General features: G+C 32.1%; 2 protein-coding genes across 2 annotated transcripts; one reads left to right on the top strand and one right to left on the bottom strand.

The window, feature by feature from the left end:
* Nucleotides 1-810: 810 nt before the first annotated feature.
* On the top strand, nucleotides 811-4,038 carry LOC25496334 (glutamate receptor 2.8). The gene is made up of 4 exons (XM_013596641.3): nucleotides 811-1,171; nucleotides 1,941-2,268; nucleotides 2,781-3,190; nucleotides 3,491-4,038. The coding sequence occupies exons 1-4, from the start codon at nucleotides 827-829 to the stop codon at nucleotides 3,851-3,853; spliced, it is 1,446 nt and encodes a 481-aa protein (XP_013452095.3). The 5' UTR covers nucleotides 811-826; the 3' UTR covers nucleotides 3,854-4,038.
* A 6,311-nt stretch (nucleotides 4,039-10,349) lies between these two features.
* On the bottom strand, nucleotides 10,350-11,012 carry LOC25496332 (albumin-2). The gene has a single exon (XM_013596639.2). The coding sequence runs from the start codon at nucleotides 11,010-11,012 to the stop codon at nucleotides 10,350-10,352; it is 663 nt and encodes a 220-aa protein (XP_013452093.1).
* Between the last annotated feature and the right edge of the window lie 6,594 nt (nucleotides 11,013-17,606).

The raw sequence follows: 17,606 nt of genomic DNA, 5'->3' as shown, positions 1-17,606 counted from the left end.
AAATATAAGAATATATATATATATATATATATATATATATATATATATATATATATATGTATGTATGTATGTATGTAATCGATAAGTACAAACATATATAAAAATTGAGTACATAAAGTACTCAAGTTAGGAGATGACAAAATCAATAAACCCCTCACACAATAAAACAAGAGCGAAAACTAAAACAATATCAGAAAGCTGTTTAAATTCCTATCAAGAGCATCCAACCACAATTGAATAAGAGGAAGACTAGAAATAGAACCCCTTAATCAACCAACCTCTAGACAAATTCATCGCAAGACACTACCGTTGCCAACACAAAAAGGTTTCATGACCCACTCATAAAAGAAACACGCGTGACCAAAATGTTTTCGTAAAACAACTTTCAAATATACGCATAAAAAACTAAAGAGTTGTGTTATTTGAACATCCATATATGTAACAACTTTTGTGACAACCAAAATTTTACAAAGGAAATGAAGTAGTAACACAAAAACCAAAGCAATAGAGAGAGAAAATAAAAAGATAATGTGAATATGAGAGAGAAAGTTGTAACAAATGTTGTTCAAATATCATTTCTCAAAACTAAATGATACGCATTTGGTTTAAAATTTTAATGTCAAAATATTGATTGTTTCTCTAACCGCTATTGTTGAAAAAATAATAATTTATTGTGCGAGTAAATATTATTATCTTTTCTTGAATTAAAATTAGTTAGATTAATTTAGCATAAACCATTCAAACACTGCATGTTTGTTTATAAAGAGAAGCAAATGGAACAAAGTGCAATCCATTCTTGCCATAATTAATGATCACTATTCACTATATGGCAAAGTCCTTTTCGTGTTATTCATGGTTTACGTTATTTTTACTTTTTGTGGTAGAGACACAAACGGCTGTGACTTCAAGTGGGTCAAATGAAACATCGATTGGAGTAATCAAGTTGAGAGTTGGAGTCCCTAAGAAAGAAGGTTTCGACCAATTTGTGAGAATAGTCTGGGACTCTCATGAAAACAAGTACAATGTTTCTGGATATTGCATCGATGTTTTCAACGCCGTTGTAAACAACTTAACATTTAAGGTTTCTGTACAAATGGAACCTCATGTTATTAATGGATCAGAATCAGTTGGATCATACTACAACTCAATTCTTAAACAAATCCCAACAAAGGTTAGCACGTGTAATTAACTTACTATTTTTCATGATATCTTCAAATTAGGTGGGAATAGGCAAGGCCATCGGTCAAGTGCCTATGATTCTGCCTTTCTAAAATTTGGCTTGTTCTAACTCGTTTATTAAATACATTTAGGTCAAGTATTTTAAAAAGTTCATTAATTTAAATAGATTAGATTAAGACTTATAATAAACTTTATTATATCTACAAAACCGACCCTTATATGTGTAATTATATATCTTCCATTATATAATAAACGCTAGCTTTCATAAAATGTATGTATTAGCACAACAAAATTTTATTTGAAATATATGAAATATATGCTTATAAAGTGGCGGAAAAATGGATGTACATGCTTTACAAAATTTTATTGACCTATTAGCTTCTAAAAAAATATGTTTATTAGCCTTTTTATAAAGATGTCAAATGTTCAATTTAAAATTATAAGTATAAATTAGGCTTTTAGACACGTTAATAGGTCTTGTCCGACATTTAAAAAGGTTATGGCAGACTTAAAATAAAGTCTTTGGCTGGTTAATAGGTCAGAGTTAGGATTTAATTTTTTCAACTAGGTCGGACCTATTTAAACAAAGTCTAACTCGACCCGGCTTATTCCCGCCTAGTACAAATCATGACTTAGAATGGAAATGACCTCATAATATGAAAAAGTTAATATGAAGATATATCTATACTAATGACAATATTAATAGATTAATGCCGCAGTTTTATTTTAGATTAACACTACTTTTTCTATACTAATTACAGTATGATGTTGCGGTGGGCGACATAACAATCATGGCACGTCGTGCACAATTTGTAGATTTCACACTGCCATATACAGAAATGGGGGTTAGAATGTTGGTTCCAATGGTACACGGGAGGCACCAAACCATGTGGATTTTTGTGAAACCCTTTAGCTGGGATCTTTGGTTGAGCACACTCATAATCTCCATGCTTATAGGGGTTGTTTTACTTATTATGGAAAGAAACGTACATACCCTTCCTCATCAAGACCAAAGTTCATCATATCGACAACAACTAACCGCAGTAACCATTTTATGGTTTCCGATATCACAAGCCGTTCTTCCTGAAAGTAAATTTCTATATTGAGTCTTCCTCATCCTTACAAAATCCTTACATAATCGGTTTGTTAAGAGCTATCACTTTTTATAAACTCTAATCGTGCCATATCTTTTATCTGTTAAGAGCACACTTTCAATACACATCTTGAATTTTTTCCAATATGTTTGACGATTGAGGTTCGTTGAACTTTGAATGATCTATACAAGACATTCAACAATGGCAATTGGAAAAGTGACAAAAAGACAAAACTGTTCAATATTTGTAACTTAAAGAGAGATTAAAATGAAAGTACAAAAAAAAAAAAAAGTTTAAGGTGTTTAATATTTATAACTAAATAAAGCAAAAATAGGGATTTCTTTTCTACTTGTGTAGTGGACCCCTCGTATACAAATTATGTTTACTAGCACTTGGGTTTTTCTGTTTTTTTTTTTACACACGGTGTGGTTGACCAATGTCACCCAAGTGTTACCCCTACTTTTGATGATTTGTTGGTTTTAAATCAAATAAATTTTGGATTTTTAGGACAGGTAGTTGCCAAGAACTGCTCGAGATTTGTGTTGATGGTTTGGCTTCTATTGGCGTTTGTCCTCATGCAAAGTTACACAGCAAACTTGACGTCTATATTAACCGTAGATCAGATACAACCTAGATTTCTCACTTTGAATGATCTAAAGAAATGGGGTTATTATGTTGGATATCAAACTGGTTCTTTCGTTTATGATATTTTGGTAGAACAATTGAAGTTTGATCCATCCAAGTTGAGGGGATATAAAAACATTTATAGCTACCACGATGCTTTAAAGCTTGGAAGCCAAGGTGGTGGTGTCATAGCTATTTTCGACGAAGTGCCCTATCTTAATGCCTACCTTCAAACGTTTGGATCAAATTACATCATAGCTGGTCCGACCTTTAGATCTGAAGGATTTGGTTTTGTAAGTACTTTCTAATTAAATATGGATCCTTGTTTCCTTAGAGACTTTTAGGGTGATGTTCATCAGGGGTTGCGAAAATATTTTTGGCAACACTCGTAAATCGTTGCCTTAGAGACTTTTAGGGGACAATTTTTACATGTTCCCCAAAAAAATGTTGTTGGAGACAACAAATGGTGTAGTGTCTCATGTTTTTATTTGTTAGCAAATATGTTTCATGTTGAATTTGATGTCCACCTTGTATAGCAAGAGTGTAGGTGTGTGTATTGTTATTTATGCTTTATTAATTATAATTTTTTTCAGGCATTCCCTTATAAATCCAATCTTACAGAGCACTTTTCAAGAGCCATCTTGAATGTGACTGAAAATTATGATATAATGCATAAAATTGAGGAAAAATATTTTGGGAGAATCGAAGATGTACAAAAGCAGTCTACGCAAGTGTCTTCAGCATCACCAAGTCTTACCTTTCACAGCTTCGCAGGGCTGTTCATGATTACTGGCATTTCAATCTCTTTGGCTTTAATTGTCTCTGAAACTCTTATTTGGCAAAAGTGTATTTTAAAGATTAAAGAATACACTAATAGATACTTGTTACGCTCCACACCATCTACAGAAACACATGTTCTTCCAAACGATCTTCAAGCAACACAGGAAACAAATTGAGTCGATCAACCAAGACTTCTTACCTAATGATATTGTATAGGTGTAATGCTTTTATTTTTTTAATTGAAAACGTTTGTAATTAGAGGGTATTATATAGATATGCAGAGCAGAATAATGTTATGACTGCACCGTAGAAGCTCTCATAATATGTATGCAGAGAAGAATAATGTTATAACACTGTTTTGTTTTGTACCCATAAAAAAATGTTATAACACTGTTGGATCTTCATTACTTTTTAATTTAAAGCGTAATTGGTTAACTGGTCGCTTAATTAATTTTTGAATGTCATACCTCTTAAATGTTTATACTCATCCCTTAACTTTACGTTAGTCAGTCTATTGGGTCATATTCTGTTAATTTTAACTGTAAATGTAAATATCTATCGTAGATGAACCTTAAAAGTGGTTATCATAGACCTATTAATTTTTTATGCTATGGAAAGGCCGTCATTAAGAGGAGAGAGCTATCAATGAGAGGTAAACTCCCTAATTGAAAATATTTTACACTTAGTCGAGAGAAAAAAGTTATCGGTTAGATGGAGCCAGCCCTATGGAAAGACCACCATTAGGAGGAGAGGGCTATCAACGAGAAGAATCTAGTTCTCGATTCACCCATTTTGATATATTCACTAAAATTGGATTTTTATAATTTCTTTCAAGTTGATTATTTTGATTCCATTTCATTGAATCCAATTTTTATATTCGATTTGGATTTGATTATTTCGATCCTTTTCATTATGGATGATTTCTATATTCTAATTAAAGTTGTGGATTTGGGTTCACCTTTGTACGACATTGCGATTTTGATGTAGTCTTATTTGGTTTGATAAAGTTACAAAGTTTTCCGAATTTTCAAGGTACACTAGATTATGAGTTGATTATATTTTTATACGGGTACTATTTGTAAATTAAAATTAGATTTGAGAAAAGTAATTTAATCGTGCCCTTGTGTGTTGCCCTTCTAGTTGGTGGTGGTTGTTGTCTCTCACTAAGTCCTTGTGACTTATTCTTTTATTTTCTATTATTTTCTTCAGATTTCCAAGCAGTTAAGTAGAAAGCTGCTAGTAGACTAGGCAGGCTTTTTTGATGGATGTCTCTTTTGTTTATGTATATGTTGAATCAGAGTACCTGCAGCTATTTGGAGTCTAGGAATGTTTTATTTTGAGATGTATAAATATGTAAATATGAAACTCTGGATGAGAATACATGTTCATAAAACAGGATTAATAATATCTTGGAAAATATTCAAAATAGAGAGGATACTTTGTCGAAATTTCAATGGTAAGTCAATTTGAAAATTGTTTAAATTATAGTTTGTCAAGTGTCGTCATTAGACTTGCCGGGCTACGATGTTCTATTTCGTGCGCCGGTCACGATTGTGAATTTTGGATCGCGACGAGTACAATTTAAGTTTGTTCAACAACTGTTTCTCCAAAGTGTGTTTTCATGACTTTTACTTCTTTTGACTTTAGATTGCTTAAGTGATAGTGGCATATACCATCAGACGACTGCAAATACTATTGGACCGTGGACCCTTTAGTTTCCTCTATCTATAATCGTTGATCTTTGGTTACCAGGGTTTATAAAGAGTTGGAAGTTCTTTGTAACATCCCATTTTTAGCTAGAATTTTTTTAATTACTTATTATATGTGTTTATGTGTGTTTGTACGTGCTTACTTGTCTTTATGCGTATTTAATTTTGGATTAGTGTTTAAGTTCGCATTTTGGTATGAACGTTTGAGCAAGTTTTTGTTGGAAAAAGGATTCTCTCGTGAAAATGTAGACAACATCTTATTTAGTAAACATAAAGGGAAAGATATTGTACTTGTCCAAGTATATGTTGATGATATTATTTTTGGTTCTACTAATGACATTATGTGTCAAGAATTCTCTAAGTTGATGCATTGAGAGTTTGAGATGTCTCTCATGGAAGAGCTCATCTTCTTCCTTGGTCTTCAAATAATTTAAAATCGTGACGGCATATTATAAGTCAAACAAAATATACATTAGAACTTCTCAAAAATTTTGATATGCAAGATTTCAAGTCAATCTCCACTCCTATGGCATCTGCACTATCCATTAACAAAGATGAATCTTGCATTGAGGTAGATGGTAAGAGATACCGAGGTATGATCGGCTCTTTGCTTTATTTAACCGCTAGTAGACCCGAAATTATATTTAGTGTTTGCATGTGTGCTAGATATAAAGCCTCCCAGCTAACTGGTTGCCAAATCAAGCTGGTTTCAAAGTTTGCAGCCCAGTCTCTATTTTGGGGGCTGATGCGTTAGTAAGTGAGCTTATAGATGTGGACTTAAAGAAGTGGAAGCCGGTTTTGATCAATCAGATTTTCAACAGGTTCGAAGCGCAACAAATTCTTAGCATTCCTCTCCCTTGGAGCCTTCGGGATGATAAACAACTTTGGCATAGTGAAAAAGATGGTATGTTCTCGATCCGCTCAGCTTATCATATGCATGTATATATGTATTAATTTTAGAAATAACCATTATTGCCATTTTAAAAATACACATTTTTCTCTATTTTGATGTATATATATGTATGTAATTTTTCCAAACTCCAAAATTAATAGTTAGCTTTAATATTTAACTATTAATTGTTTATTTTTAAGAAAAAAATAATATAAATTTTTAAGTTTGGGCGGAATTTTGCACATAAGTGCAAAACTTCAGGGGGGTATTTGCAAAACGTCATGTTCAGAGGGTAAATTGACTAACGTTGTGAAATTTCAGGGGGGTAATTGAAGTTTTGTTAATTTCAGGGGGGTAATTGATGAAACTTACAATTTCCAGGGGGAAATTGACTATTTACTCATTAAAGAAATATTAATTTGGTCCTTAAAAATGTCAAAGATATACTTTTTTTCTTTATGAATTGAAAGAGTTTTTTTTTTTAAGAAACAAAAATGGAATTTTTATTCACAGAAACAGAGACTCCTCCTTGGCATAAGGTGTAACAAAAAGGCTCACAAAGTTACAGTATCTGTCACAATAAGAAGAAGAATAATAGTTAGCCGATTCCTAGACGTGTCAAGGGGTTCGACCACTACTGCTGACACCCAAAAATAAAAAGGCATTATTAGCCCTCAACCACCGGTATGAATGAAATCTAACCTTCTCCAATAGCTCTAAAGAGGAACTATGAGAATTATTAAATAACCTATTATTACGCTCATTCCAAACTAGCCAAATTCAAAGAAGCCAAATTAACTACATATGGTATGCAAAACGCTATGGTTTGCAACACAGAGTCCCAAAACGCTAGACGACGAGGATTACCTCCTATGGAGAGGCCCAAATACAAAAACGGCACATGTCCCACTTTACAATTCAAAATGGATGCTGCTCCAACAAACCATGGGTCAGAAATATTAACCCCAACCAGCATGCGTTTTTTTATTTTTTTTTTGTATGAAAACTAATTCCATTGAATGGAAAAGTTAGAAATAAGCACTTATGTGGCATTTACACAGTCAAAGGCGATTTGCAAGGGACTGGTGATGCACATATTCAGGAAGTGAGAGGATGAAATTGAGAGAGAGAAGTATGTAACGTAAATTATTCCCTTTAAAATTTGTGATTCTGCTTAAGTTTTGTAAATTGTCTTCTTCCATTGATTTAATATTTAAGACTGCTTTTGCGTTTCTACTAATATTCATACAAACTTATCACCCTTATATACCTTTATCGTTTTCATTTGTTGCGACACAATAATGTCGTTTCTAGGGTTCACTTTTAAGTTTCTTTCAATTTTAAAACAGCCAATATCAATATTGGCAGCATATAGTGGATAAGCTGTTTTGTTTGCAAAATTACCCTGTGTAGAAATGTAGCTTGTTCACTGTATGTTGCCAATATTGATGGAAGCATTGCTAACAAGTTGTAGGTAACTTTTGGTTTTGCGGTATGTTTCATTTATGAAATGTACTAGTAGTTTAAGGAATGATTAAGAAGAATAAAAGTCATGTCGTTGACCTAAAAAATTCTTGTTAGATAATCATTATGCACACAAGGTTGTGAGGATTAAGAGCTTAATTTGATAAAGTACTGTTTTGGTTATTATCATGACTTTTGTATGTGATTTTTTTTAGAGAATTAATATATCTTAAATGTATCATTGTGAATGAATGTTATTAAATACTACCTCCGTCCCTAATTATAATTCTTTTGAGAATTTTTTTTGTCATTTTTTATAAGACCCCTTTTCTATTTCCAACTACATTAATTATTTCTTTACATATATGCCCCTATTTATTATACATCTTTTTCTTCAATCAGCAATAAATAGAATGTTGAAAACATAAGCCAACCCTCTTTCTTAAAGGATAAAATTGTAAAAACAATAGTAATTACAAACATATTTAATACAAATATCCACTATCTTAAATTCTCGTTATTTTTTCAAAAGAAACTTATAATTAGGGACGGAAGTAGTAGGTTGAAGCATTTGGAAAGGGCGTGAAGATCATTAGCTATCGTTCGAAATTCTCTCCACATGCTTCTTCTGCTGGAACGGCCGCTGCCGTACCTCCGAATCTTTATCACGTTGCAGTTAAAAGGTAACTACTTGAAATGCATTTGTGTAATGTAATATGAGCATTTCTCATGCGAGGATAGTGTAATTTACTCAAACTTTAATAATGGCATTGGTTCAAGTTTTCAAATGTATAAGTAATCATAACTCAAAGGAAAAGATTTAAATCTCATTAGCAAAGATATTCATATTTGTGATGTTGTCAAAGATTTGAGGGACATGGAATGATCTCTTCTTGTGACGTACACGGTTTTTAACCATTTCTACATGCCTATCCTTGCAGTGTGAGAATGTATTCATCAAATTGGAGTTTGACCATGAAGTGGTTTTAGTAAATGCATTGCAATGGTAACATACCTTAAATGCATTTGTGAAGTGGCCCTTTTTCAATCTTCATCTCGTGGCCCTTTTTCGAAACATTTTTTCGATCGAAACCTTTGCACAACATGCTCCTGATCCTAAGATCTCTAGTTCGGTCTCGCATATGTAATAATCAGAACTAGCCCGTAGTTTGTCAAAAACACAGGCAAACAATTACAAGACAAGAATTATGAGTGTGAGGAATAAAAGTGATGGTTTTAATCAACTCCAACTCTAAAATTTTGTGAACTGATATTGCAAAATGATATAGATACAACTTGATCAGGTCCTTCTACATGCTTTGGAATAAATTGTTATTTCAAAACAATTGGGGACTGCAAGTCCTGTCCTTATAACCCTTTTACAATATTTGCAGGCTGTCTTTTGAGATTGGCTATTTTTACCAAAACTGGAAGCCCAAACTGGAGCTACGTTTGGAAAGATAGATTTTACCCTTTTACAAAAGAATTTTAATAATGAGGTCAACAAAAGAACCGACAGCAAAGTCTCTAAGAAGTCTAAAACTAAATAAATCATTTATTTTTAAACATGAAAAAAAAATTTATTCTATTATTTTTCTAGATTACTCAACAAAGCAATAAAAGTGAGTAAACCACTCAATTGGTTTTTATTTTTGCAAGTCATTATCAAGTTAGTGTCTAACTCTATTAATATTTTAAACTAGTCTTTGTTATAGTTTTTCAATTAGGTTCATGTCTTTATGTTTTTGTCACATGACGAAGGACGTAATTGAAAAACTTTTGACAAGGATATAGACTAGTTTAAAATATTAATATAAACGGGGACTAATATGAGAGTGGCTTATAAAGAAAAATAGGTGACAACTAGGCTACCCATGAAAGAATGATGGGTAATTTACCCCAACCAATACACATTAGCCACATAAACACATATTCATGAAGTATCTTAACCCCACAAATAAATTGCTCATTTTCATTGGTTGGTGGGTAAATTACCCACCATTCTTCAAAGATAATTTAGAAAAAACCAGAAAAGTATCAATTTAATGGTTTACTCTGATCAAAATTAAGGACATAGCTAAATTTGCAATTGAAGTAAATATTAACTTATAAGTACCACTTGTAAATTTACACAAACAACTAATTTTTATTTTTATTGATTGTTAGATAAATTATCTACCATTATTTAATGGTAAGATCTCAACCTAATTAACTTTTTTTCTTTCTTTTTAGGAGTGACAAACAATTTTTTTCAACAACAAAATTTATTAATATCTGGGTCTGCCAAGAAAATAAGAGACCGACAACACGGAAACTACATATCAAAAGGTTCGTACATAGTCGAAACACCTAGAAGAAAACACATATATCGTACATCATAAACATCAATAAAGACACAATTCCACAACGGCTATCATCAACACCAATTAAAGAAAAAGAAAAAAAAACCTCCAAAGCCTACACCAAAACCCAACAAAACCCCCTTAAACCAGCAGCATCCAAATAATAAGCTAAAAGCCTCCAACTCCATCACAAATGACCACAAAATTCAAATCCAAACCCCTTGAAAAAATCACATCAAAGTGATGAACACTTAAATCTAGCATACTATAATATGCGACGAAGAGCTGGCCAATCATCACTGATTAGCTTTATGTACCCATTTAAAAACTTATCATCTTTAATATTGTAATGTAAATAGTATTGATCTTTGAAAATGAAAACTTCATTTTCAAAGTGAGTATTAAAAGCTGCATCAATACCCTTTTCAAAGACAGTACCAAGTAATGGTGGAAAATATTTGGAAATAGAGCTATTTCCTGTTACAGTATTGGATTTGAAGTTGAAATGACACCTTCGATCTCCTTTAAACAAGTGAACATGGTTCTCCTTGTGAGATCTCAATATAGCATCTATTCCACTTTCAAATGTGGTTCCCTTAAGAGCAGGAAACATGGTTTTGATTGGCATAGGACCTTGAAGTAATCTGGCTTTTGCTAATGAATTTGGAGTGTAGCTTGTTTTCGCGCATTGATCGCCGGAGAAGAAGAATGCAACATTGTCTCCAGTGTCAAATGAACAATCTATTTTATATTTAAAGATTGTATTAGCAAACATTGGAAACCCACCAGCAATATTTGTTGGAGCACTGATTATATCTTTCTTTTGACCTCCAGGAGCATAATTTACAACCATATACTTTTGTTTCACAAATATGTAACATTCATTCGCTTTGGATGAACAAAATGCAGCATCTATGGCGTTTGGCATTTTTCTTTTTGGAGGTTTATTTATTTTGTTTTTTCAAGGTAAAGGATATGAATGTTTTGCTTTCGGTTTGTGAAGGCTCTCTTTATATAGAATTTATCTGTAATGTGAACACAATATCAATATTAAATTTTAATTTCAATTATTCTTTTAGTGGACCATAAATAGTGATGGATCATCCCCTGAGCTTAGCTCAGTTGGTAGGGATATTGCATATTTTATGCAGGGGCTGGGGTTCGAACCCTGGACACTCCACTTCTCCACAATTTAATTGTGTGAGTTCTAGCCACTAGGCTACTTGACCAAAAAATAAATAAATAAATAGTGATGGATCTTAAAATTTTGTTGTGCATGGCCAATTTGTTCAATGTGTGAAAATATGCATTTTCTTATTATTATATTGTATCATTGATGATTAAGGAAGAAAATATAGTAGCAACATATATACTATATATTGAAAATAGGTTTAAAATATATGAGTTTGAGCTAACTTTTTCATTACCTATATGAGTTTATCCTTTAATAATATTATTTTAAATTTCATTAAAAAAATTACATCTCATTAAAATAGGAAATATCTCACTACAATAGGAACAATATTATCAATACTATATATGAAGGAGATAGAGATTTTGGACAAATTTTTTTATAATTTCAAGTGTAAAAATTTATATTATATTTGTTTATATTATATTTATATTATTAAAGATAAGCTAACTTGTTGACTTCCATTTTCCATATTGACTCCCCGTGATTTCCGCGAAGCATGTTCAAGCTTGCTTAATAAATAATAAATATATTAATAAATGACCAATATTTTTTAAACTTGCTTAACATATATAAACAAATTATAAATAATTAGTGGAACATGTTCCATCTAATGAAAAGCATGCATGGGTAGCCTGCAACCATTCCTGTGAAGTTGCGTGCCAGCCTTCGTACAAATCAGCATTTTTCATATAATTTACTACTTGCGATATAATTTTATCAAGTTGGAGAACAATGTGTGCATTTATTTTGGCATTTATGGTAGTATGAAATGTCAGTTTCACATTGTGCTCCAACTTCATGGTTGCTTGGACTAGTTAAAATATTTGCATGAAAGGTCAATCTAGACACAAATGACAGCAATTAACATTTTTATGGACTAGACCTGTACATTGATAGTTTGCATATATATATATATATATATATATATATATATATATATATGGGGTTTGCTAGAACACACCCACTAGTTTTTTATGTGGGAGTGTTTTAGCAAAGCTACACCTTAAGGTGTATTTAACCACTTTTTAGTTATTCACTTGCTAAAATACTCATTCTAAAAAATAAGTGGGTGTATTCTAGAAAATGCCTATAGAATTTGCTAGAACACACCCACTTGCTTTTTTTAGAAGGTGTGTTATAGCAACATACACCTTAAGGTGTATTTATTAACTTTTTAGTTATAACTTGTTAAAACACTCCCACATACAAATTAGTGGGTGTGTTCTAGCAAATCTCATATATATATATATATATATATTGAGACCCTCTAAATTCATCCGTATTGAATTTATTAATAGATGATAAAACTATCCAATCTGAATTTCCTCCAGATGCTCCCTTTAAACTTAAAAGTAAAGGTGATAATCCTGTTTTGGCTTCTGCTTGCAAAACTAAACTTGAAAGTGAACCTATAAACTCAACAGATATTAAAAATCTTATTGAACAATCTAATTATATTAATAAATATTTTAAAGTCTTCTTAAAAAAAAATATCTTCAAGCTTTAGGAATGAATCAACTAATAAATTCTTGGCTAAAATATGGTTTTAGTCCCTGCAAATATGCCTCGTTTTGGTTTTAGTCCCTGTAAAAAAAAAAATTGTTTTTGGTCCGTGCAAAATTTTTTGTTTTTTAAAATAGTCCCTCAGGGACTATTTTAAAAAACAAAAAATTTTGCAGGGACCTTTTTTAAAAACAAAATATTTTGCAGGGACCAAAAACTAAAAAATTGGTTCAGTTATAATGTGCCACGTATGCAAATCATCACAAAAGTGGGGTTAGGGACTATTTCCAAAAACAAAAAATTTTGCAGGGACCAAAAACAAATTTTTTTTTCTGCAGGGACTAAAACCAAAACGAGGCATATTTGCAAGGACTAAAACCATATTTTAGCCTAAATTCTTTTAATCAGGCCTCAACATCCTCTTCTACCCTGTTAGAAAACCTTTATAATTTAAACCTTTTAATTTGTCTAAACAAATCAAAAAAGAGTTGCAAGACTCTAACCAAAAACTAAAATTAAAGGAAGAAGTTAAAAATGAACTTCTCAACATATGGTTAATAACCAATTAAAACTTTACCATACAACTATTTCCGATAGTCGTCAAACGCCTCAACCATCTTTTACAAAAGGCCTCAATATGATACAATCACAATCTTATTCTGATAAAGATGAAAAATTTTAACTGTTGAGTGTGTAATGTTTGATGCATCTTTGACATCTTTATAATGTTTGATGGAAATTGAGTCTGAATCTACCAGGATAAATTCATAAAATTGTTGTGTTTTATTAAAGGCTATAGGTTGGTGGTGGAATCTTGGTGGAAAAATCCTAGAATTTTAGTTCCATTTGGATAACAGGTAGGTATCACTACTAAAAAAACAAAAATTAGTGAGGGAAAACGTAAAATTCCTCTCTAATTCCGTTACTAAATTTTGCGATCAAGAAATTTGTAAGGAATTTCATTTTTTCCGTCACTAATTTCCCTCGTTAATTTTGCTTTTTCTAGTAGTGTATTTGGACTTTGGTGTGTATCGAAACCGGGTAGTTTGATTGTCATGGGTTTGTGTATGGGTTGTTCCTTCATGAATTTGATTAGTTTTGGTTTTTGGGTTGGTTTGTAAAGCTTTATTTTTGAGGTTGTTTATGATGAGGTCTAAGGATTCTTGTTCCTCTTCTTCCTCTAGGAGATAAAGTTAGAGAAAAACTTAGAGGCCAAAACCCTAGTGGTGATATCCCTTATATGAACAATTAAGTTATGTCCAATTAATTGCTTATATTCAAAAGGTGACTTTAAAGATCTGCCAAGATGATAAGATCCAACAACAGCTTGCTAAAGAGAAGGCCTAAAATCGTAAAGACCTAGGATCTTTTTGTGAGCCATTTGGTCTACCTCCTTGTTCAAAGAATTCTAAACCTAAACCAAAGAAGAATTTACCCAAACCAAATTATTATAACAATAACTATAATAAACCTTACAATAAAGGTTATAATAAACTGTATAATAAACCTTTCAATTCTTAGCCCAGTAAGCAGCCTAACTCTTCCTTCAAAAAAAAAAAGCAGCCTAACTCTAGCTTCCCTTTCAATTTCAATAATGTCCCTAAGAAACCTAGGAATGAAGCTGGTTGCTATAATTGTGGAAAGCTTGGCCATCTTAGTAAATATTGCAGGATACAAGGGAAAATTAAGTCACTTAACCTTGATCAAGAAGTTGAAGACCATATTACTAATCTGTTAATCGAGTCATCTGAGAATGAATCGCATAAAGAATCTTCTGAGAATTTAAATCAAATTCAGAATGATGATTTATTTGATGAAGATTCAGGTTCCTCTAGTCAAATCAATGTTCTGACAATAGGAAATATTTAGACTATTTTATCCTTTAATAATAATATTTTAAATTTCAATTAAAAAAAATACATCTCATTAAAATAGGAAATATCTCACTACAATAGGAATAATATTATCAATATTATATATGAATGAGATAGAAATTTTGGGCTGAATTTTTTATAATTTCAATTATACCCTTAAACAAATTTTTCTATATTAATTTTATATTGGTAATATTAAAAAATATAAAGATTTATATTATATTTGTTTATATTAAATTATATTAAAAAAGATAAGCCATTTTTTTTACTTCTATTTTCCATATTGACTCCCCGGTGATTTCCGTGAAACCTGTTCAAACTTGCTTAATAAATAATAAATATATTAATAAATGACCAATATTCTTCAAACTTGCTTAACATATTTAAACAAATAAAAAATTAATAGATAATGTTCCATCTAATGAAAAGCATGCATGAATAGCCAACAAACATTCTTGTGACTCTTGCGTGCCAGCTTCGTTCAAATCAGCATTTTCCATATAATTTACTTGCGATATAATTTGCACATGCATTGCTTCGTTGAAGTGGTTGAGCTATTGAAGTATCAAGTTCGAGAACACTGTGTTCAATTATTTTGGCATTTATGGTATTATGAAATGTCAGTTTCACATTGTGCTCCAACTTCATGGTTGTTGGGACAACTTCAAAAGGTCAATCTAGACAGAAACAAAGTCAGTCTAAGAGGGTTTCCATTAAAGCAAAGGTTTTAGGCCCTATCTTTTTGCATTTAAATATATTTTTGTATGTTGTATTTTGTAAACATGTTCACCCCAAACACAAATGGTATTTAAATGAATAGTTGTAGTTTGTGTTGCAAGTTAATTTCTATTAATTTAATTTGATGTTCATTGTTAGAACTGATATATTATATTTGGTTAATGGTGTTTTACCCCCTGTAATATAGGTCATTTTTTGTTTTCTAAAATGACCTATATTACAGGGGGTAAATCACCATTAATCCTATTATATTTATATCAGTTCTATATTTTTCTATTTTAAGATCTAACAATTGCTAAATAATGTTTGCATTAAATATTTTTTTTTTAACAAACGAAAATGAAGTATATTACTACCAAAAGCGTAATTGTTGAAGCACAATGTGTACTAAACAATCACGGAAAGAACAAGGTTTAGTCAAGAATAAAAAGTTTTTAGTCGATGCCCATACATAAAAGTGGGCTCGACCACCAATTATGAGTACCAAAACTAAAAACAACATTACTAACTTTTAACCACCACAAAGAAGATGATTTTACTTTGTCTAACATTTGTGGTAAAGAACTCTGCTTGTTTCTAAAAATTCTATCATTCCGATCATTCCATAGGTCCCAATTACACTTAAGCCAAATCAAATGGAAAAAAGATCTTCGCGATTTCAAGCAACCTGCGTAATGAACAAATTGCGAAAAATGGTCTGAAATATGCTGAGGATGAACCCCTTCAACCCCAAGCCAAGCCTCTCACCAATGGCCATAAGGCACCAAAAATTGGGCAAGATAAAAACAAGTGATTCACATCTTCCACGTGCCCACAATCAGTGACACACAACTGCACCTCCAAAGGAATGATACCATGGTTTGCCAAATTTGCTTTCGTAGGTAAATGATCCCTCAAAAGCCGCCAAGCAAGAATAGAGACTTTAAGAGGAACCTGTTTATGCCATATTAACTTCATATTTGGATGTAACTGAAGTTGTTCCTGTGATGTCAGCATGTCAGACACACCGCGAACTGAATACCCACCACCTTGATCCGGTAACCACAACCATCTATCAGGCAATGATTCCTGCAAAGAAACTGTCAGTAATAAAACCCTACATTCCTCTAACAAGTTTTCCTACCACGCCCATAAACGACGACGCAACTGCCACGCCTCCCCACCAACATCCACCTCCAGCAAGAACATATGCCTAACTGTGATTACTTTGTTGACAGCCAAATCATATAGCCGACTAAAGAGCTCACAAAACGGAACATTACCACACCAACAATCACGCCAAAAATCAGTTTCGGATCCATCCCCCACCCTCCTCCTAACACAATCCGAAAACCAACCCTCCCCTCCTTTGTCTATCCTGTAACGCCCTCTCTAATTATTTGATTATTTTTAATGAGTTTAGAATATACTTATATGATTTGTATGACTTATATGATTTATTTTGATGAGTGATATTTTGTTATGATATATGTTGGTATTTGTTATCATGGTTTTTGGGTGCCAAGCCATTAATTGGACTTGAACCTTTCGACCGTTGATATCTCTCTTTTTTCTTGGGAAGGGTAAAAGGGAGAAAAACCCTTGAGTTTCCGAATCCGGGGGTCGTTTTCGCTACGGGAAGGTGTGAGGCACCCGGAGCGATTATGGTATTCCATAAGAACCGCTCTCCTAAGTTTATTTCTACGCTTTATTTTTAGAGACTATTTGTAAAAAATGAAGGTGTGATTAGTTAAGAATGGGGGGTGAGAAGAAGTAGAATTTGATTTTTATTTCGGCTTGGATGAGTTTTGACTCATTGCCTACGTACCCTTTTAAGGGATCAAAACCGTTCGTAGTTCATTCTCAAAAATGGTTTTCTGTTTTTATTGGTTGATTTTAAGTTTGAAAAGAGATTTTGAAGAATAGAGATGAGAGGCCTCAAGGGCATTAGATTTAGCAAAAAGTGAGGTTTGATTAGTGATTAAAAAGAAAGTCTAAATGATTAAGATGAATTGAATTTTTCTTAAGAAAAAGAAAAGAAAAAAAATGAAGTGTTGACTTCATATTTATTATGAAAATTTTTGAAATGAAGTTCAATTGTTCTCTTTTGGAAAAAGATGGATTTTCTCTAAGTGTTCAAACCTAAGCGCTCATCTAACCATACAATCCTACGCATACATCTAAGGTGAGTGTGTGCGTGTCGGTGCGTCATAGTGTCCATAGTCCATATTAC

Source organism: Medicago truncatula, chromosome 6 (genome assembly GCF_003473485.1).
Source record: "Medicago truncatula cultivar Jemalong A17 chromosome 6, MtrunA17r5.0-ANR, whole genome shotgun sequence".
Lineage (NCBI taxonomy): Eukaryota > Viridiplantae > Streptophyta > Magnoliopsida > Fabales > Fabaceae > Medicago > Medicago truncatula.
Note: the sequence above shows the minus strand (reverse complement) of the source record. Positions and strands in the feature narration are given on the sequence as shown.